The 18543-nt window shown below is 42.1% G+C and overlaps 3 protein-coding genes and 1 long non-coding RNA gene across 9 annotated transcripts in view; 2 read left to right on the top strand and 2 right to left on the bottom strand.

The window, feature by feature from the left end:
• Positions 1 to 2473, bottom strand: part of LOC118362118 (uncharacterized) — a 35549-nt gene extending 33076 nt beyond the window's left edge. For 2 of the 3 annotated variants that reach the window (XM_052485604.1, XM_052485606.1), the window contains exons 1-3: positions 2239 to 2473; positions 499 to 545; positions 156 to 206 (exon numbers count right to left, since the gene is read on the bottom strand). In XM_052485604.1, coding sequence (XP_052341564.1) covers positions 156 to 206; positions 499 to 545; positions 2239 to 2257 — 117 coding nt within the window. In that variant the 5' untranslated portion in view covers positions 2258 to 2473. The remainder of the gene's footprint in view (positions 1 to 155; positions 207 to 498; positions 546 to 2238) is intronic. The other variant, XM_052485605.1, reaches the window with a different exon arrangement.
• A 58-nt stretch (positions 2474 to 2531) lies between these two features.
• Positions 2532 to 6070, top strand: cdkn3 (cyclin-dependent kinase inhibitor 3). 3 transcript variants are annotated; one of them, XM_035742386.2, is made up of 7 exons: positions 2532 to 2671; positions 3046 to 3133; positions 3274 to 3374; positions 3720 to 3942; positions 4170 to 4201; positions 4295 to 4398; positions 4598 to 6070. In XM_035742386.2, exons 2-7 carry the CDS (start codon positions 3051 to 3053, stop codon positions 4685 to 4687), a joined length of 633 nt encoding a protein of 210 aa, XP_035598279.1. In that variant the 5' UTR covers positions 2532 to 2671; positions 3046 to 3050; the 3' UTR covers positions 4688 to 6070. The 3 variants fall into 3 exon arrangements, with proteins under 3 accessions (XP_035598279.1, XP_035598280.1, XP_052341560.1); XM_035742387.2 differs by having other exon boundaries at positions 2599 to 2671; positions 3046 to 3201; XM_052485600.1 differs by having other exon boundaries at positions 2600 to 2671; positions 2974 to 3133.
• On the bottom strand, positions 5274 to 18323 carry cnih1 (cornichon family AMPA receptor auxiliary protein 1). 2 transcript variants are annotated; one of them, XM_052485601.1, is made up of 6 exons: positions 18145 to 18323; positions 17008 to 17076; positions 9914 to 10026; positions 7732 to 7875; positions 6453 to 6800; positions 5274 to 6109 (listed from the first exon to the last, which is right to left on the bottom strand). In XM_052485601.1, the coding sequence occupies exons 1-5, from the start codon at positions 18223 to 18225 to the stop codon at positions 6773 to 6775; spliced, it is 435 nt and encodes a 144-aa protein (XP_052341561.1). In that variant the 5' UTR covers positions 18226 to 18323; the 3' UTR covers positions 5274 to 6109; positions 6453 to 6772. The 2 variants fall into 2 exon arrangements, with proteins under 2 accessions (XP_052341561.1, XP_052341562.1); XM_052485602.1 differs by lacking the exon at positions 5274 to 6109 and adding an exon at positions 6236 to 6269.
• LOC127913487 (uncharacterized) lies at positions 7042 to 7677 on the top strand. Its single transcript, XR_008085709.1, has 3 exons — positions 7042 to 7144; positions 7388 to 7528; positions 7573 to 7677. It is a non-coding gene; the product is annotated as an uncharacterized LOC127913487 (long non-coding RNA).
• Positions 18324 to 18543: the final 220 nt, after the last annotated feature.

The raw sequence follows: 18543 nt of genomic DNA, 5'->3' as shown, positions 1-18543 counted from the left end.
GGAGACACTACAAGAGTGGTTGAGTAAAAAAAAAAAAAAAAGAAGACATAATTGTGCAGACAAAACTCTTTCTATTGTTTCACAACAACAAAAAACATATATCCAGTTATATTACAGCCATTTGTGTCAAATGCGTTACACATCAGTTGTACAACCTGGGTGTGTAGGTGGCCATTGTCCTCAGAAAGGAAAAGTATTTCCACAGCCTGTCAACATAAAGAGCCACATTCAATTAGATAACAACAACAACAACAACAACAACAACAACAACAAACGATCAGAGGCAGCTACATCAGAGAGGGTCTATAATGTAACAGGGAAGTTAGTATCCCAAATGGCTCCCTATTACCAATATAGTGCACTAGTCCCTATAAGGGCCCTGGTCAAAAGTAGTGCACTATATAGTGAATAGGGTGCTATTTGGAATTTTAAACATGGGGAATACACCGAGGTAGTTAAATATGTGAGAGAGGATAATCAGGGAGTAAACAGGTTTACCTTGGAGATCTCACTGACTAGCTCTCCCTCCTGAGGCTTCATAACCTCTGCGGGAAGAAGAGCAAACATTTATAAACACAACCCCTCTGTCAGCTCAGCAGATGTGTTCACTCATCCCTAAGTTCAGCAGCCCTTAACAAAAAAACAAGATTGACATTTTTGAAAGTGCAGTAACTGTGGTATTTTGGACACAGTAATTGCAGAATTACTGCAGTTATACTGTAAAATTACTACAGTTATACTGTAAAAGTACTGCAGTAATACTGTACAATTACTGCAGTTATACTGTACAATTACTGCAGTTATACTGTAAAATTACTGCAGTTATACTGCAAAAGTACTGCAGTAATACTGTACAATTACTGCAGTTATACTGTACAATTACTGCAGTTATACTGTAAAATTACTGCAGTTATACTGCAAAATTACTGCAGTTATACTGCAAAGGTCTGTCTGTCTGTCTGTCTGTCTGTCTGTCTGTCTGTCTGTCTGTCTGTCTGTCTGTCTGTCTGTCTGTCTGTCTGTCTGTCTGTCTGATCCTAGCAGAGGATAATTGTTTAGCTCTAGTGCTTGCTATAGGCTAAATAATATGTGCCTTATTCTAAGATGTCAAACCATTGTATTGATTCTATTTAATTGTTTAACTTTCAGACCAACGTGTATGGACACACAACATTGGACAACTGCAGCTTAATGAAAGCCTGAACGTTATGTTAAACCTACCATGAAGATTAAAGATCAGTAAACTGAGGAACAGTCTCTCTACCCGGAGTACAATCTCCATGTCTTTGCCTATTCACACCCGTAATAAATATCAGAGGTTTTACACCTCTTAGCCATGGCTTTACCTCTCAGATCACAGGTTAGCACAGAGAGCAGAGCTCCATAATTCCTCTGGGAAGGAATCTTTCCTATCCTCCAAACCAGATTGGATATCAGGAAGGCAGACAATAGTGACAAAGACCCGGCATTTAACCTCCTTTCTCTCTGTAGTCATGGTAACCTCTTCCTAACCATAGAAATATCATCTATAGAATGAGTGTACCACTCAAATTGCCAGTCACTGACTGACCCAATAAAACATAGATCAAAAGTTTTGTATTTCCTTATAAAATACGAAGTGAAACATTAACAAGTTGTTAGTCCTGACAACCTGACTGAATGTTATGTCTATGTCCGGCTGTCTTGTCTTGATAAATATTTTTCAAGGAAACATGCACCAAATCATAAATGTAGTATACTTATTGTACTATAGTCAGTGGTCTGACAGTGTCTGTTTATAGTATCCAAGCTAGAACTGCCCCTGCCAGCAATTCCCCTGGTGAGGGGGAAGTGACTAACCTGCCAAACAGCTCTACACTGCAGGGGCGAAAGACAGAGGCCAAACTACCTCCTTCTAAGCCTAACAGCAGAAGGACAGATCAGATACAGTATTAAAACATAAAGACAGCCCATACAGCAGTTAATTCCTACAAGTCTTCAGATGATTGATAAGTTGATAAGTAATTATATTCTCTATTCTATTTTAATATATTAGAATAGTATATTGGAAAGAAAAGTGAAATCTGATTAATATGAAATTACAATATATCCCATTTGTTCTTTAAAAATAACAGTTACATCTAAAAGTTATAATAATTATGTAGTCTAAAATCAAGTCAACCTACCCATATTAAATGATGAAACATCTTCAAATGAAATTCTACCAACAATTTGATGAAACTATAAATGTTATCTTACCGTTATTTGCCACCGCCATTCAGATCATCAAGAAATATCTCATCAAGTGAAATGTTCTCCATCCAAATCCACTTATTTGAGCAAAAACGGACATTTCATTCATTGACACTGCACTCGTGGCGGCGCCCTGAACCTTTGAAAGCAGGTGCATTTGTGCAAGGGATGCACCGACGGATACCTGATACAGTTCGTATCTACCTGGGTGCGTCCACGCCAGACGAGCAGCCTGCGTTAAATCATATGAATGAGTGGTTTTGTCCGGCCGGGCTACTCCGAGCCTTAAATCGAGTGCACCCTTGGGCGTGGCCGAGTCGAGCCTGGATCTGATTGGCTGGTTTGGACACTCGGTGTTTTTTTAAATCGTAGCTGACAAGCGTTCATGAACTCTCTTGTCAACATTTGTTACAAAAAACGTCAATTCATTGTGTATTTGGTAAGAAAGTCTTTATTTATTTGTTTAGCTTATGATTAACTTCAGGCAATGTTCTCACGATGCTATAAAAAAAAAAACTTAGCACGATGGTAACTCCATAGCTAGGTCAGACAGCTAACGCTCGTTAGCTTGTGTATCATTCATATCAAAGTATTATTTAGCGAGCTAACAATTCATGTCTTTACACCGATTCCACATTAACACAGATATGAGAGATCTTACAGGAGTTAACGTTAACTTGAAGTGTGTGTGTGTGTGTGTGTGTGTGTGTGAGTGTGTCGCCAGTGGACTACATTAACTAGCTAGCTATCGGTTAATGCCGTTTAAAAATGTGTGTGACTGACATCGCTTCCTTCCAACCCCGCCTCGGCCAGAAACAATGAGGACCACCAGTGAGTTTGATTCATCCTCTGATGAAGAGGAAATTTGTGAAGAGCATCTGACACCTTTCCAGATCTCCTGGCAAGTTGCTAACTGACACATGACTCAGGGCAAATGTCACTGGCCTGGTTACACATGTCACCGATCAAGTAGGTGACCCATGTATCTATACATAGCCTAACGGACCTGGTAGTACATTGATCAACCATTCTCCCTGACAGGTTGCCCTTGTCCATAGTGGACTGTTCTCTGTTTCTTGGAATATGTCCTTTGCCAGGGTGCAAATTCAAAGATATCAGAAGAAATTTACTGAGAGATGTTGGTAAGTTGACCTATTTCTGTGAAATCAAGTGTCCTAATTAGTAGGCTAATTCGCCTGAGAGGGCTATGGTGAGATTGGATGGGTTGTGAACTGTTATGTCTTTGTCATCATGGGTAATCATTGTCAGCGGGAGGAGAGGAGGAGGAGGAGGAGGAGGAAGGAGGGGGGTAAAATCTTCTCTCTGACTTTCGGTGCAGTCAAAGCCGACGTGACTGTAGTGTTGTTCTGAATCCGCTTGTTGACATTGTGTCCCAAACAGCATCCTATTACCTATGGGTGCTCTTTTATAAGGGAATAGGGGGACATGTGGTCCACATGCCTACAGTAGATCTTCTTGTTCCGCAGGGGAGCTGCAGAACCAGGGGGTGCAGGATGTGTTTGTGTTCTGTACCAGAGGAGAGCTCCATAAGTACCGTGTGCCTAGCCTGCTGGAGACCTACAGGCAGCAGGGGCTCGTGGTGCACCACCTGCCCTTCCCTGACGGGGGCACCCCTGATCTGCAGCAGTGCTGCCAGATACTGGAGGGACTGCAAGCCAACCTACACGACAACCGGAAGACTGTCATCCAGTGAGTAGGAAAGTGTTAGTTTGGATTACTGACGGTGTCATGCAATAAAATCGTGCTTTTTGACAAGTTCATCATTTGACTTGATGCATTAATTTTAGCCTATTAAGCGCAATCTCAAAACATTTGAGATGGGGGGGGGGTCGTTTTAAAGTGCCGGTAGCACATTCCTGTCTTTGCAAAACGAACAAGTGTTTAACTACTAATGTATTCTGTGCTTCTCTCGCCAGTTGTTATGGAGGTCTGGGTCGCTCTGGACTAAGTACGAATTATTATTATTATTTAAAAAAAAATTGCTAGTCAATCATTTTGCCTCAACAACATGACTCTGAACGGGTGTCTCTGTCTTCAACAGTTGCTGCCTGTCTGCTGCTTCAACTGTCCGTCTCCATGACTCCCAACAAAGCCATCGAGATCCTAAGAGAGCACAGAGGGGGTGGGGCCATTCAGACAGTCAAGGTGAGGAGACACTTCTAATCTTTCTATCAAAAAAATCTCTTATTGTAGAAGCCTGGTCCCAGATCTGTTTTTGCTCTTACCAGCTCCATTGCTGAGCCATAAATTCATTGTTGTCAAGAGAGCAGAAACAGATCTGGCGCCACGAATGTATTGTCTGTCCAGATTCTCCGTTGCTGTAACTTCCTCTTTCCTCCTTCAGCAATACAACTTCCTGCATGAGTTCCGGGAAAAATACTCAGCCTACCAAGAAACCAAGGCAGTCTCAACAGAGCGATCGGTGTCGCGGTGATACCATTCCCCTTCAACATCAACCTAACTCTGTCCTTTTTTAAATTAATTGGGAGTAATAAAGCATTGAATATTAACCGCTCTCAAGAAGAGATGGTTTGACATGATTGTATGTGTTCTCTTATAGCACTTAAAAAAAAAAGTTTTTAAAGCCCTATTGTTCTTAAACTAGAGATTGTGTTGCCGTGCCTTGATATCCGCTTTACATTATGATTAATGAGTGACTATGGGTTTGCAAGGACTATTTGACTCATACAGTGGCTTCTAATGACGTGGGACTGTTGTGAGGCGCGAGCTCCACGTTTGTACAGCATAATGGTAGATCAGCTCTGTCCATTGAGCCAGGAAATTAAACCAATCTGGTGCACATCAGTGTAATGAAGGTAGGTTTATTTGGGGTCTAGATTCAATCTGTACTGTGGAAAATCCGCTTTAAAGACTTTGTCCCTCTACCATGAATGTGTTCTCAGAAAACATTTTCCTTGGTGAAATTAGCTACTCTAGTATGAACATGTGGGAAGTGAAGCAACAGCAATTTACTTCCTGATGACTTTACCGGTTGGAGAAAAAGTAAATTACAGAAGACATTGGGATAAATATTCTTTATCTTTTTAGAAAGTAGTCAGATTCCTGCAAATGGAAATCAAATCAAATCAAGACCTGATTAGAAATCCTGAAATGGTCACAAAATAGGAGTGTGAAACTTGGCAGAAGACACATTCTCAAATAAATAAATTGATATTTTTTTTGGTAGCCAAAATTGAAAAACATTTTTTAAACCAATGCAATAAAGTAAAATCAAATCTAAACGGGTACATGATGGAATTGGTTTTTGAGTACATAGCAAGTTCAATGGTTACAGATATGCCTCAGTAGGAACGTTATGATCACACATTTCAGAAATGTCTACTCTGGATTGCTGTAGCGTCACATCAAAATAGCCTTATTAGCAACTACAAACAAACGCCCCTTAAAAGCAAGTATGTATAACGAGGGGTCACAAAAGTAGAAGTTTTCAGAAAGCATAGTAAACCTAAACTAAATGTATCAAATAGTTTGATATAAGACAACCATACTGATTGTCCCAGTCAGTGCAACACATTTTCCATCAGGTGATCAAGATAAGACTTACACACCTACTTAGGTGAGTTCTACTTTTCAAATGTGTCTGGGCAAGACAAGTATTTTCAATATCCTACAATTGAATAAGCATGTAATTATGACAACCCCAACACAAAATACATTTTCACAAGCTTGGCGTATAATTCACATCCTTAATACAGTATTTATTAGATAATAAGCAACACAGCTCTGAATATAACTGACGGTGTTGATCACAACAGAATCTCTTCTAATTTGTAAACAGTCAAAAGTAGGGAGGGGTGGGGGGGGGTAAAAATAAAACTATTTTAAAGCATCAGACCTAATGGGGGGGTAAAAAACTATTTTAAAGTATCAGACCTAATGGGGGTAAAAAATTTTAAAGTATCAGATTTTAAAAAACTATTTTAAAGTATCAGACCTAATGGGGGGTAAAAACTATTTTAAAGTATCAAAAAAAAAACTATTTTAAAGCATCAGACCTGGTGGGGGGTAAAAAAACAGACCTAATTTTAAAGCATCAGACCTAATGGGTGGGTGGGGGTAAAAAAACAATTTTAAAGTATCAGACCTAGTGGGGGTAAAAAAATTTTAAAGCATCAGACCTTGGGGGTTATTTTAAAGCATCAGACCTAATGGGGGTAAAAAAAACCATTTTAAAGGACCTAATGGGGGGGTCCAAATGTCTGTCGCTGTTAGTCTTCCTCTCAGAAAGCATTCAGTGGACTGACTAAAACTATGAACGAGAGGAAAGCTATGACCCAATTTGAAAAAAAAAAAATGGGAAAAAAAGGGAGAAATGTTGTTTGTTTAGTAATGTCTGCTCTGGGTAGTGGAGGTTAGGTTAGTCCATCCTGTTGAAACGGCAGACATCTTGTATCGCCTCTGTGGTAAATAATCAGTCTTCCTGCAGGTCCCGGTTTCAGCCTCTCCACTAAAACCACAGTGTTTCATCTCGTACATGCAGATCATTCCTCTGACCACTCTAAGAGCTCACCAACACGTAGATCATCCTGTTATAGAGGTTAAAAAAAATACATCAGGAAAATAAAGAGCATTTGTTTAGGGCGAGGATGTTTAAATTGATTCTCTGGCATATCGTCTGGAGTGAAGACTGGATTTAAAAAATAAACAAAAATGACTAATGGTGTGATATTCGTTAGGATAATTATTTGAAATAGAGAAGATTAAGATTTTCTGTGTATTTACTATAAATGGCAAGTAACACTTGAAAACAAAGGAAAACCAGACAGCCTTGAATAGGCAGATAGATATGTTACATACCCATAGAGATAGTAGAAGGAGAGGAGGTAGAGATAATAACATACCCATAGAGATAGTAGAAGAAGGAGAGGAGGTAGAGATAATAACATACCCATAGAGATAGAGGAAATAGAGATAATAACATATCCATAGAGATAGTAGAGGTAGAGATAACATACCCATAGAGATAGTAGAAGGAGAGGAGGTAGAGATAATAACATACCCATAGAGATAGTAGAAGGAGAGGAGGTAGAGATAATAACATACCCATAGAGATAGTAGAAGGAGAGGAGGTAGAGATAATAACATACCCATAGAGATAGTAGAAGGAGAGGAGGTAGAGATAATAACATACCCATAGAGATAGTAGAAGAAGGAGAGGAGGTAGAGATAATAACATACCCATAGAGATAGTAGAAGAAGGAGAGGAGGTAGAGATAATAACATACCCATAGAGATAGTAGAAGAAGGAGAGGAGGTAGAGATAATAACATACCCATAGAGATAGTAGAAGGAGAGGAGGTAGAGATAATAACATACCCATAGAGATAGTAGAAGAAGGAGAGGAGGTAGAGATAATAACATACCCATAGAGATAGTAGAAGAAGGAGAGGAGGTAGAGATAATAACATACCCATAGAGATAGTAGAAGAAGGAGAGGAGGTAGAGATAATAACATACCCATAGAGATAGTAGAAGAAGGAGAGGAGGTAGAAGGCCAGTTTGCACCAGCCCTCCTTTTGACAGAAGGCCAGGATGTCAGCGTTCATGATTGTTGTTGGATCATAGAGGCCTGGACCACTCATCACCGGCCTGCTCATATACCTGCAGAAAAACATATGAGACAAAATGTATGATTACCCTTTAGAAACATTTACTCGTATACCTGCATGAAAACACAAGACATTAGCTGTGTTCGAATACTCATAAAACAGCACTATTTGTGATGTAATTTGAGTACGTAGTATGCTTTTTTGGGTCATGGTATAGGTAGTATGCTAAAAGTTCCCAGATGTCGTACTACATTCGCCAAAATACAAAGTATACCAGCAGTGGACACGATTTCCATGCCTTTAGGGCCCATAATGCAATTCTTAAGAAAATGGGCGTGGCTTCATAACGTTTCAGAATTCAAGAAAATGGCGGAAAATATGAAGCCGAAGTCCGACGAGAGCGGATACAAATTCATTGCTTTAACTAATGACAAAGGTTAAGCATTGTAATAAAGTAATGACTTTTCAAATAAGTTAAGCTACGCGTTATGTTGGTGGACATTTTTGTTTGCCTACGCTATCCTTACGCGTAGCATATCATTACAGCAGTATGTAGCTGTATGTTAGCTAGCTAACGCTAATTGGCTTCTAAATCCAAATCAAATGTATTTATAAAGCCCTTCTTAACATCAGCTGATATCTCAAAGTGCTGTACAGAAACCCAGCCTAAAACCCCAAACAGCAAGCAATGCAGGTGTAGAAGCTACTAAAAGATGGAACTTGCCCGTATATTAACTAGATGGGGCGGCAGGGTAGCGTGTTGGACTAGGAACCGGAAGGTTGCAAGTTCAAATCCCCGAGCTGACAAGGTACAAATCTGTCGTTCTGCCCCTGAACAGGCAGTTAACCCACTGTTCCTAGGCCGTTATTGAAAATAAGAATTTGTTCTTAACTGACTTGCCTAGTTAAATAAAGGTAAAGAAGAAGAAGATGATACCTAACTAACTACCCAAAGTTCATTGACGTGATTATTCAAGTCATTCTAGGCTAAGTGGTATAGTCGTTGTGCTTTCTCAATGGACATAAATTAGCTCTGGCTATCTACTCTGATTTCAGTCCACTTTCGCCTTAGTGGACCAGAACGCTGAATAACTGACGAATTTACGAACGTGCAACACCAGTTAAATGGCTGGTGTCAGTAAACGTCAACAAAAAAAGCAGAATTAAATTGTTGCCTGCAGCAGCAGTTCGTCACCAACGATCTGGATGACATTAAAACAACCTAACCAGCTAGAGAGAGTAAAATGGTCATTTGTGTCTGGAAGTAGCTCGTCTCTCGTCGAGAAGGAACGGACAAACTGAATATACAAATGCCCAGAGCACACTCTGGCACTTCAGACTGCATTTACAAAGACACCCAAGGTCATAAAATGTATAGCTAGTAATTTGATGCTAAAAAGATAGCAAGAGGTTGCATAGCAACAGTATCAACTTCCGGTAGACAGACTTTGTGCTAGTATACGCAACTGAATGGATACTGTTTGTTTACAGTATACTAAAATGAACTAATAGTATATACTCATAAAGTGTGTAGTATACAGTATGTTAGTTTGGGTATTCAAACACAGCTATTTACTCATAACTAAAGGAACACATTTAACATTTACTTATAGGGGGGGGAAAAAATGTAGTATTTCTGCATTCCAGCATTGAAACAGGACACATAGCTGTGTTCAGCTTGGTTTCTAAGTCAACTACACTGGTTTCTGTAGAAACATTACTAAACACCGAAAGGCAGCACTACAAACAGGAGCATTATAACCAAAGCAGAAATCAGTCACACAGGTCGAGATTAAATCAAGTTGTTCTCAACAAATCGTTTTTTTTTACATTTTTTTTTAAAGAATAATAAAAATAGCAGTTGTAAGGGTCAACTTTAATGTTTAAGGCTTAGACTCATTCTGATCCAGCGTTACGTCGCGCTCCACATTTAAAGGTGAATTTCAGATTGAGTTGACATCTGCAGCACTTACGATTAATGTGATAGATGCTGACGCGGAAACATTGCCTTTAAAAAAAGCACATTGTTCGACAGCACTCCAAGGGTTGAATCCCGGTCAAAGTCAAGGTTGTTCTAGACGTGAACGTACCTCCAGACGTGGTAGGCCAGCAGTGGCATGTTGAGGCCGAGGGTGAGCCACTCAGCAGCACACAGGAACATCACGCAGAAGAACACATGGATGAGATACTCCGGGAGCACAAGCTGGGAGGAGCATGTAAACAACAACAACATTAGTAAACAACACATTATTAGCCATATACTGAGGGAGTCATATGAACAAGACAAGAGTCAGGAGGAGTCTCTGAATGCTGCCTCAGACCATTCTACAGACTGGACAAGGGGCAGCCTCAGACCATTCTACAGACTGATTGGACAAGAGTCAGAGGAGTCTGAATGCTGCCTCGGAGGGCAACAGGAGTGCTGCCTCAGACCATTCTACAGACTGGACAAGAGTCAGGAGGAGTCACTGAAGGCTGCCTCAGACCAGTCTACAGACTGGACAAGAGTCAGGAGGAGTTTCTGAAGACAGCCTCAGACCATTCTACAGACTGGACAAGAGTCAGGAGGAGTCACTGAAGGCTGCCTCGGACCATTCTACAGACTGGACAAGAGTCAGGAGGAGTTTCTGAAGACAGCCTCAGACCATTCTACAGACTGGACAAGAGTCAGGAGGAGTCTCTGAAGGCTGCCTCGGACCATTCTACAGACTGGACAAGAGTCAGGAGGAGTCTCTGAAGGCTGCCTCGGACCATTCTACAGACTGGACAAGAGTCAGGAGGAGGCACTGAAGGCTGCCTCAGACCATTCTACAGACTGGACAAGAGTCAGGAGGAGGCACTGAATGCTGCCTCAGACCATTCTACTGACTGGACAAGAGTCAGGAGGAGTCTCTGAAGGCTGCCTCAGACCATTCTACAGACTGGACAAGAGTCAGGAGGAGGCACTGAATGCTGCCTCAGACCATTCTACAGACTGGACAAGAGTCAGGAGGAGGCACTGAATGCTGCCTCAGACCGGTCTTCAGATTTCAGAAATTAAACTGACTCATAAACTGAATCAGGAAGTAGACATCTCAAAATCTCTCAGATTGTTTTACACTTGATGTTAATAATTACAACAGAACAATGAAATGCACAGGACACCATGAACAGGAATTAAATAGACATGGGAACTATAACAGTCAGATTTCATCAACATTTTGAAGAAACAGCCCCCCCCCCTCTCAGCACACACATTGTTGAGGATTTTAAACACACGTTTACATTACATCATACAGTAGATGCTCATTGCACAAGACCTTGGGGGTGGTTGGCAGGGCAGAGAACAGAAGGCGCCTTTCACCATTCATGCACTACCAAGAGACATACGATGTGAAGCATGCATCATGTCACATACGTTTGGACCAGAGAGAGGACCCCAGGGCCGGAGGAGTCAACTCACACCTAGGCTGTGTCCAAATGGCACCCTATTCCCTATTTTAACAACAAACAACAAAAGTGCACTACTTTAAGAACAAAGCCACGGGCGGCAGCGTAGCCTAGTGGTTAGAGCGTTGGACTTGTAACCGGAAGGTTGCGAGTTCAAACCCCCGAGCTGACAAGTTACAAATCTGTCGTTCTGCCCCTGAACAGGCAGTTAACCCCACTGTTCCTAGGCCGTCATTGAAAATAAGAATATGTTCTTAACTGACTTGCCTGGTTAAATAAAGGTAAAATAAAAAAATGAAAAAGCCCTTTGGTTAATCTATGGGCCCTGGCCTGGTCAAAAGTAGCGCACAATGTAGGGAATAGGGTGCCTTTTGGAGACGCAGGGGTGAGTGATCCTGTCTGTCTGTCTGTCCCATAGGGCAGGACAGGGCTACTGTGATGTCATCTGGTGTAGGCTCTGTCTTGTGAGGAGGAGGGGGAGGGGCAGATGGAATCACTACATGGAAGCCATGCGTTTGATAAAGGAGGGGTGGTTCAGGATGACCCGCCACTGCCCACAGATGGAAGGGGGGGTGGGGTGGGAGGGGGTGGACACAGTGGGTTTTATCCCTGCACTGCTACGTTTAAAACATGTGGAAGGAGACGGAACCCTATTTCCTATAGGGACCCTGGTCAAAAGTAGTGCACTACATAGGGAATAGGGTGCCCCTTTGGGACACAAGCTATATGACGTTGACCATAGCAGAAAACGGAACTATTAAGGACAAATTTGATTACTTAAGATTAAACCCGTGAAACTCAAATCTGCAGGTCTGTGATGCGTTCGCCCATCTTGAACAGAACTAGAGATTAGGATGAAAACCCCAAATCGCACTCTATTCCCTACATAGTGCCTTACTTTTGACGAGGGCCCTGGTCTAAAGTGGTGCACTATATGGGGAATAGGGTTCCATTTTGGATTCACACTATATACCTAGATGATTTCATGTTCTATGTAAGTTAACTCCACCCGTCTTTACTATTCAAATCAGTGATCCTTCTGTAGCTCAGTTGGTAGAGCATGGTGCTTATAACGCCAGGGTAGTGGGTTCGATTCCCGGGACCACCCATACGTAGAATGTATGCACACATGACTGTAAGTCGCTTTGGATAAAAGCGTCTGCTAAAATGGCATATTATTATTATTATTATTATTATTATTACAAAATGTTGATCTAGAGGGTGTTAGATTCTACAGCCATCTGTTCCAAACCCCCCCCAGGTGACCATATATAGGCTTGAGCCAAAGTCTAGTCAAATCTACTGTCGTTGTGTTTACAAACAACTATTAAACTCAAAACGCTAGTCTAGAAAGCATGACGGTCAAGCAATTGGGGATAAATAAAAAAAATCTCAGCATTTTACAGCACTACTTTATTTTAGGAATATTGAATTGATTCTTATGCTGCTGATTTAAAAAAAATAGGCAACCTTGGACTAGTTAAGGCATACAAAGGCAGTCGGGTTGTGGTACAACAACAGGTCTGAATGAACCAGTCCAGAGATCCACAGCAATACAACACAGATTAACCAGTCCAGAGATCCACAGTAACACAACACAGATTAACCAGTCCAGAGATCCACAGTAATACAACACAGATTAACCAGTCCAGAGAACCACAGTAACACAACGCAGATTAACCAGTCCAGAGATCCACAGTAATACAACACAGATTAACCAGTCCAGAGATCCACAGTAACACAACACTGATTAACCAGTCCAGAGATCCACAGTAATACAACACAGATTAACCAGTCCAGAGATCCACAGTAACACAACACAGATTAACCAGTCCAGAGATCCACAGCAATACAACACAGATTAACCAGTCCAGAGATCCACAGTAACACAACACAGATGAACCAGTCCAGAGATCCACAGTAACACAACACAGATTAACCAGTCCAGAGATCCACAGTAACACAACACAGATGAACCAGTCTGGTGTAAGGAGCCTCCTGTCACTGTCCACGCAAAATCCATGTTCAACTGTCAGAGACCTGTCAGTGGAACTACAATACTCACCTCTTTAAATATTGAATTATATCATAACCTATTAAAATGTAGGCTTGGCCCTACTTAAAATCTCTCCTTGGGGAAAAAAATAAATAAATAAAATAGTATTCCCATTAAATCCTCAGCCAACTAGTGAATAAATAGGTCATTTTAATATTAGGGATATTACAGAAGTATCCTTATGACAGCACTATATGGAGACAAAGGGTAGGTTGTATAGATTCATGCATGTTCTGAGCATTTGCAAGTCTTTTCAGTTAACCTTTGTGTACGTCGTGCTATACAGGTCAATAACATTGGTACCCGCGTTGATGCGTCTTCCACACATCCCAATGCTTTTGAGGAACACCTCTTTCAGTGTAAATACAAATAAACTACACTTCCTACAGACCAAGGCCCCTCTTCCCAAATGGCATCCCTACTCCCTATGGTGGCCCTGGTCAAAAGTAGTGCACTAAATAGGGAATAGGGCCCTGGTCAAAAGTAGTGCACTAAATAGGGAATAGGGCCCTGGTCAAAAGTAGTGCACTATATAGGGAATAGGGCCCTGGTCAAAAGTAGTGCACTAAATAGGGAATAGGGCCCTGGTCAAAAGTAGTGCACTAAATAGGGAATAGGGCCCTGGTCAAAAGTAGTGCACTATATAGGGAATAGGGCTCTGGTCTAAAGTAGTGCACTATATAGGGAATAGGGCTCTGGTCTAAAGTAGTGCACTATATAGGGAATAGGGCCCTGGTCAAAAGTAGTGCACTATATAGGGAATAGGGCCCTGGTCAAAAGTAGTGCACTAAATAGGGAATAGGGCCCTGGTCAAAAGTAGTGCACTATATAGGGAATAGGGCTCTGGTCTAAAGTAGTGCACTATATAGGGAATAGGGCTCTGGTCTAAAGTAGTGCACTATATAGGGAATAGGGCTCTGGTCTAAAGTAGTGCACTATATAGGGAATAGGGCTCTGGTCTAAAGTAGTGCACTATATAGGGAATAGGGCTCTGGTCTAAAGTAGTGCACTATATAGGGAATAGGGCTCTGGTCTAAAGTAGTGCACTATATAGGGAATAGGGCTCTGGTCAAAAGTAGTGCACTATATAGGGAATAGGGTGCCTGTTTTGGGATACAAGCTTTAAAATGATTATAAATAAAAGTGTACACAAACACGTTTCGGGCCCAGTTTTCACCCCCCCCCCCCATTTCCTTACGCTTTGATATATGAAATCTGAAGCACTGAAGAGCCAGTTAGACATAGAAGCATCGCAGCTTATTAAAAGTGGTTGAAATGAAGTCTATGCTATAAGCTACTGTACTCTCCAATCACGGAGGATCTATATATCTCACAGGGGGGAAATGGGCTGGGTGATACAGAAGGCACAGAGCTCAGGAAGCAATGCAATGTAGTAACATGTGTACATGACTGCTATGCTACTGGCTCAGGCACGAGAAAGAACAAGAAAAGGAGAAATGGAAACTGATCGTTGAACTTCATCATCGGGGGCGGCAGGGTAGTCTAGTGGTTAGAGTGTAGAGGTGGCAGGGTAGCCTAGTGGTTAGAGTGTAGAGGAGGTAGGGTAGCCTAGTGGTTAGAGTGTATAGGAGGCAGGTAGCCTAGTGGTTAGAGTGTAGAGGAGGCAGGGTAGCCTAGTGGTTAGAGTGTAGAGGAGGTAGGGTAGCCTAGTGGTTAGAGTGTAGAGGCTGCAGGGTAGCCTAGTGGTTAGAGTTAGGGTAGCCTAGTGGTTAGAGTGTAGAGGAGGCAGGGTAGCCTAGTGGTTAGAGTGTAGAGGTGGCAGGGTAGCCTAGTGGTTAGCAGGGTGGCAGGGTAGCCTAGTGGTTAGCCCTAGTGGTTAGAGTGTAGAGGCGGCCTAGGGTAGCCTAGTGGTTAGAGTGTAGAGGCGGCAGGGTAGCCTAGTGGTTAGAGTGTAGAGGTGGCAGGGTAGCCTAGTGGTTAGAGTGTAGCCTAGGTTAGCCTAGTGGTTAGAGTGAGGAGGCAGGTAGCCTAGTGGTTAGAGGTGTAGTGTAGGGTAGCCTAGTGGTTAGAGTGTAGGGGCAGGTAGCCTAGTGGTTAGGGTAGCCTAGTGGTTAGAGTGTAGAGGAGGTAGGTTAGCCTAGTGGTTAGAGTGTAGAGGTGGCAGGGTAGCCTAGTGGTTAGAGTGTAGAGGAGGGTAGGTTAGCCCTAGTGGTTAGAGTGTAGAGGAGGTAGGGTAGCCTAGTGGTTAGAGTGTAGAGGAGGTAGGTTAGCCTAGTGGTTAGCCTAGTGGTTAGAGTGTAGGGGCGGGGGCCTAGTGGTTAGAGTAGCCTAGTGGTTAGAGTGTAGGGGCAGGGTGGTTAGAGTGTAGCCTAGTGGTTAGAGTGTAGGGGGTAGGGTAGCCTAGTGGTTAGGTGTAGCAGGGTAGCCTAGTGGTTAGAGCGTAGGGGCGGGGGGTAGCCTAGTGGTTAGAGTGTAGGGGCGGGGGGTGGTTAGCCCTAGTGGTTAGAGCGTAGGGGCGGGGGGCCTAGTGGTTAGAGTGTAGGGGCGGGGGGTAGCCTAGTGGTTAGAGCGTAGCCTAGTGGTTAGAGCGTAGGGGCGGGGGGTAGCCTAGTGGTTAGAGTGTTGGACTAGTAACCGGAAGGTTGCAAGTTCAAACCCCCGAGCTGACAAGGTGCAAATCTGTCGTTCTGCCCCTGAACAGGCAGTTAACCCACAGTTCCTAGGCTGTCATTGAAAATAAGAAATTGTTCTTAATTAACTGACTTGCCTAGTTAAATAAAGGTAAAATAAAATAAAAAAATCGGACTCAACTCTTGAGGATATTCGACCGAGTCAGGGTCTAACAACATCCTATAAACTGCGTTGAGCCGGTTTGGCTATGCTAAGTCATTTTGTAATATCAATCAGCACAGAAAGCTGAGACTCCAACCCTGATGTAAATTAGTCCAATGAGGGAAACTATTCGGAGAATTGTTCACTGAAAAGACATTTGCAAACACCCCCCTCCCCCCCGTGCAGAATGACAGACTGGAGACTGAACTTGAACTGGCATTTCATATCGAAGATTGGTACAAACCTTCAACGCAATTTTGACTCTTTTAATCTTTTTGACCTTTTCAACTGTCTTTATGCCGATAAAAATTGTAGATAAAAAAAAAATACAAAAAATGTGTTAGAGTTTGACAACTGACAAGATCACTGTAGATTAACAGTCAGATACTCAGGTTGGAATTAAGCATAACAGCAGAGAAATCCCTCAGTGTGACTACTAGGCCGTAACCTCATCCCTCCTCAGTGTGACTACTAGGCCGTAACCTCATCCCTCCTCAGTGTGACTACTAGGCCGTAACCTCATCCCTCCTCAGTGTGACTACTAGGCCGTAACCTCATTCCTCCTCAGTGTGACTACTAGGCCATAACATCATCCCTCCTTAGTGTGACTACTAGGCCGTAGTAACATCATCCCCCAGTGTGACTACTAGGCCGTAGTAACATCATCCCCCTTAGTGTGACTACTAGGCCGTAGTAACCTCATCCCTCAGTGTGACTACTAGGCCGTAACCTCATCCCTCCTCAGTGTGACTAACAGGCCGTAGTAACCTCATCCCTCCTCAGTGTGACCACTAGGTTGTAACCTCATCCATCCTACTACATACATACATTATAGAAAGCAAATCAGTACTCGGTCAAAGAAGCTAGGAGAAAGATGTCACCTACAACCATAGATGTTTTACTTACCGGATTCAATGTGTTACATTGATCAATGGGATTCTTGTAATCAGTCTTCAGTTCATCAAATGCAATTATCTGTAGAGAAAGAGAATGTATGTTTAAGTAAACGACTTCATCCCACATCTTGTATGACAGAGACAACTGCATCATTGAACATAAACAACGATTGCAAATCATCAAGATTGACATTTTTTGAATGTGAACGTAAAATAGTCATCACGCAAAAGTAGGCCTATATGAAACACAGGCCTTATTTTAAATGTTTCTAAAAAATTCCCAAATGGGGAAAAATGAATCGTGGAAAAACGATTGGAACCATTTCCCTGTTCGACCGCTAGGTTTTATGGGTATTAGGACACGTCCACCGTGGTCATTAACAGTGAGGAGAAATTAGCTTTGTAGAAATTAGAGAACAAATATCCCCAGGCGGATACTGTTGTACTACAGTGTTTGTTTACAACGTCCTCAAGCACTAACTAACGTTAATAGCTACAACAACAGCCAGCACAGGGACTAATACATTATGCAGGCATGTGGATTAATAACTGGTATCCCAATAACAGTCTAACTCAGGAGACTTCAGAGGCATCGAAAGCGAGTTATTATCCGAGAAGAAATAGAAAGTATAGAATCTGGAAGACTAGGACAAACAGAAAACATGGAAAATGGCAGTAATCAAGTCACAGGATTGTCATGTTTCGACGAGGCCCCCGGTTAATTAGTGTATTAGCTTATCTTATTTCGCCAACTAATGTTACTGCGTTACACCGTATTTTAGATACCTCGATATAGCTAGGAAGCTACCGTTAACTATAGCAATCATACGCTGATGTTACCATTCAAAAGTTAGCTAAATGCTAACGGGTGGCTAGCTACGTATTGTATGTAAAATAAATAGTTACCCATTTGTTTCTGGATAGCTAGTTAGGACACATATTCTGGTCGTGGACATAAACGAATGAGTATTTTCGGTCCAACAACACGAATTGGTGTGTGTGCCATTCATTCTTGGTTAGTTAGCGGGTGCCCAAAAGCCCGTTTTGCCACTAGTTTAGAACAAAAACATTGTCTCTCTCTCTCTCTATATAATACCTACATTCGCTTTCAAATCATACCGTTTGATTGAGACATCGTTATACTTACGTGCCAAATGGCGAAGAAAATAAGAGCGGCCGTAAGCAATAGAGCGAGCATGTAACAAAAGGCCGCGAATGTGAACGCCATTTTTGTGTTGTGAAGCTTGACACGGAAACTACAGAACGCTGTGACTGCAGAGGAACGCCAGACAGGAAGGAAGAGGAAACAGAGTATGCGCACATATTTCCCCTACTTCCGGTTGCGTTCCACAGTGTCGCGACAGGCGCGATTTTGGCAACACATGGGAGTTTTCACGAAAGAATAAGCATTTGAGACCCCCCTCACCCTGAAAAAACGTTTTATGTAATTAATTGCCATATTATAATCGGACATATATTATAACTAGACGCACGTAAGAGATTCAACGAGGCGATTTTGGATATTAAATGCAGGCAACAACATTAA

Source organism: Oncorhynchus keta, chromosome 29 (genome assembly GCF_023373465.1).
Source record: "Oncorhynchus keta strain PuntledgeMale-10-30-2019 chromosome 29, Oket_V2, whole genome shotgun sequence".
Taxonomy (NCBI): domain Eukaryota; kingdom Metazoa; phylum Chordata; class Actinopteri; order Salmoniformes; family Salmonidae; genus Oncorhynchus; species Oncorhynchus keta.
The sequence above is the reverse complement of the archived record's forward strand: the minus strand, read 5'-3'. Positions and strand labels throughout refer to the sequence as shown.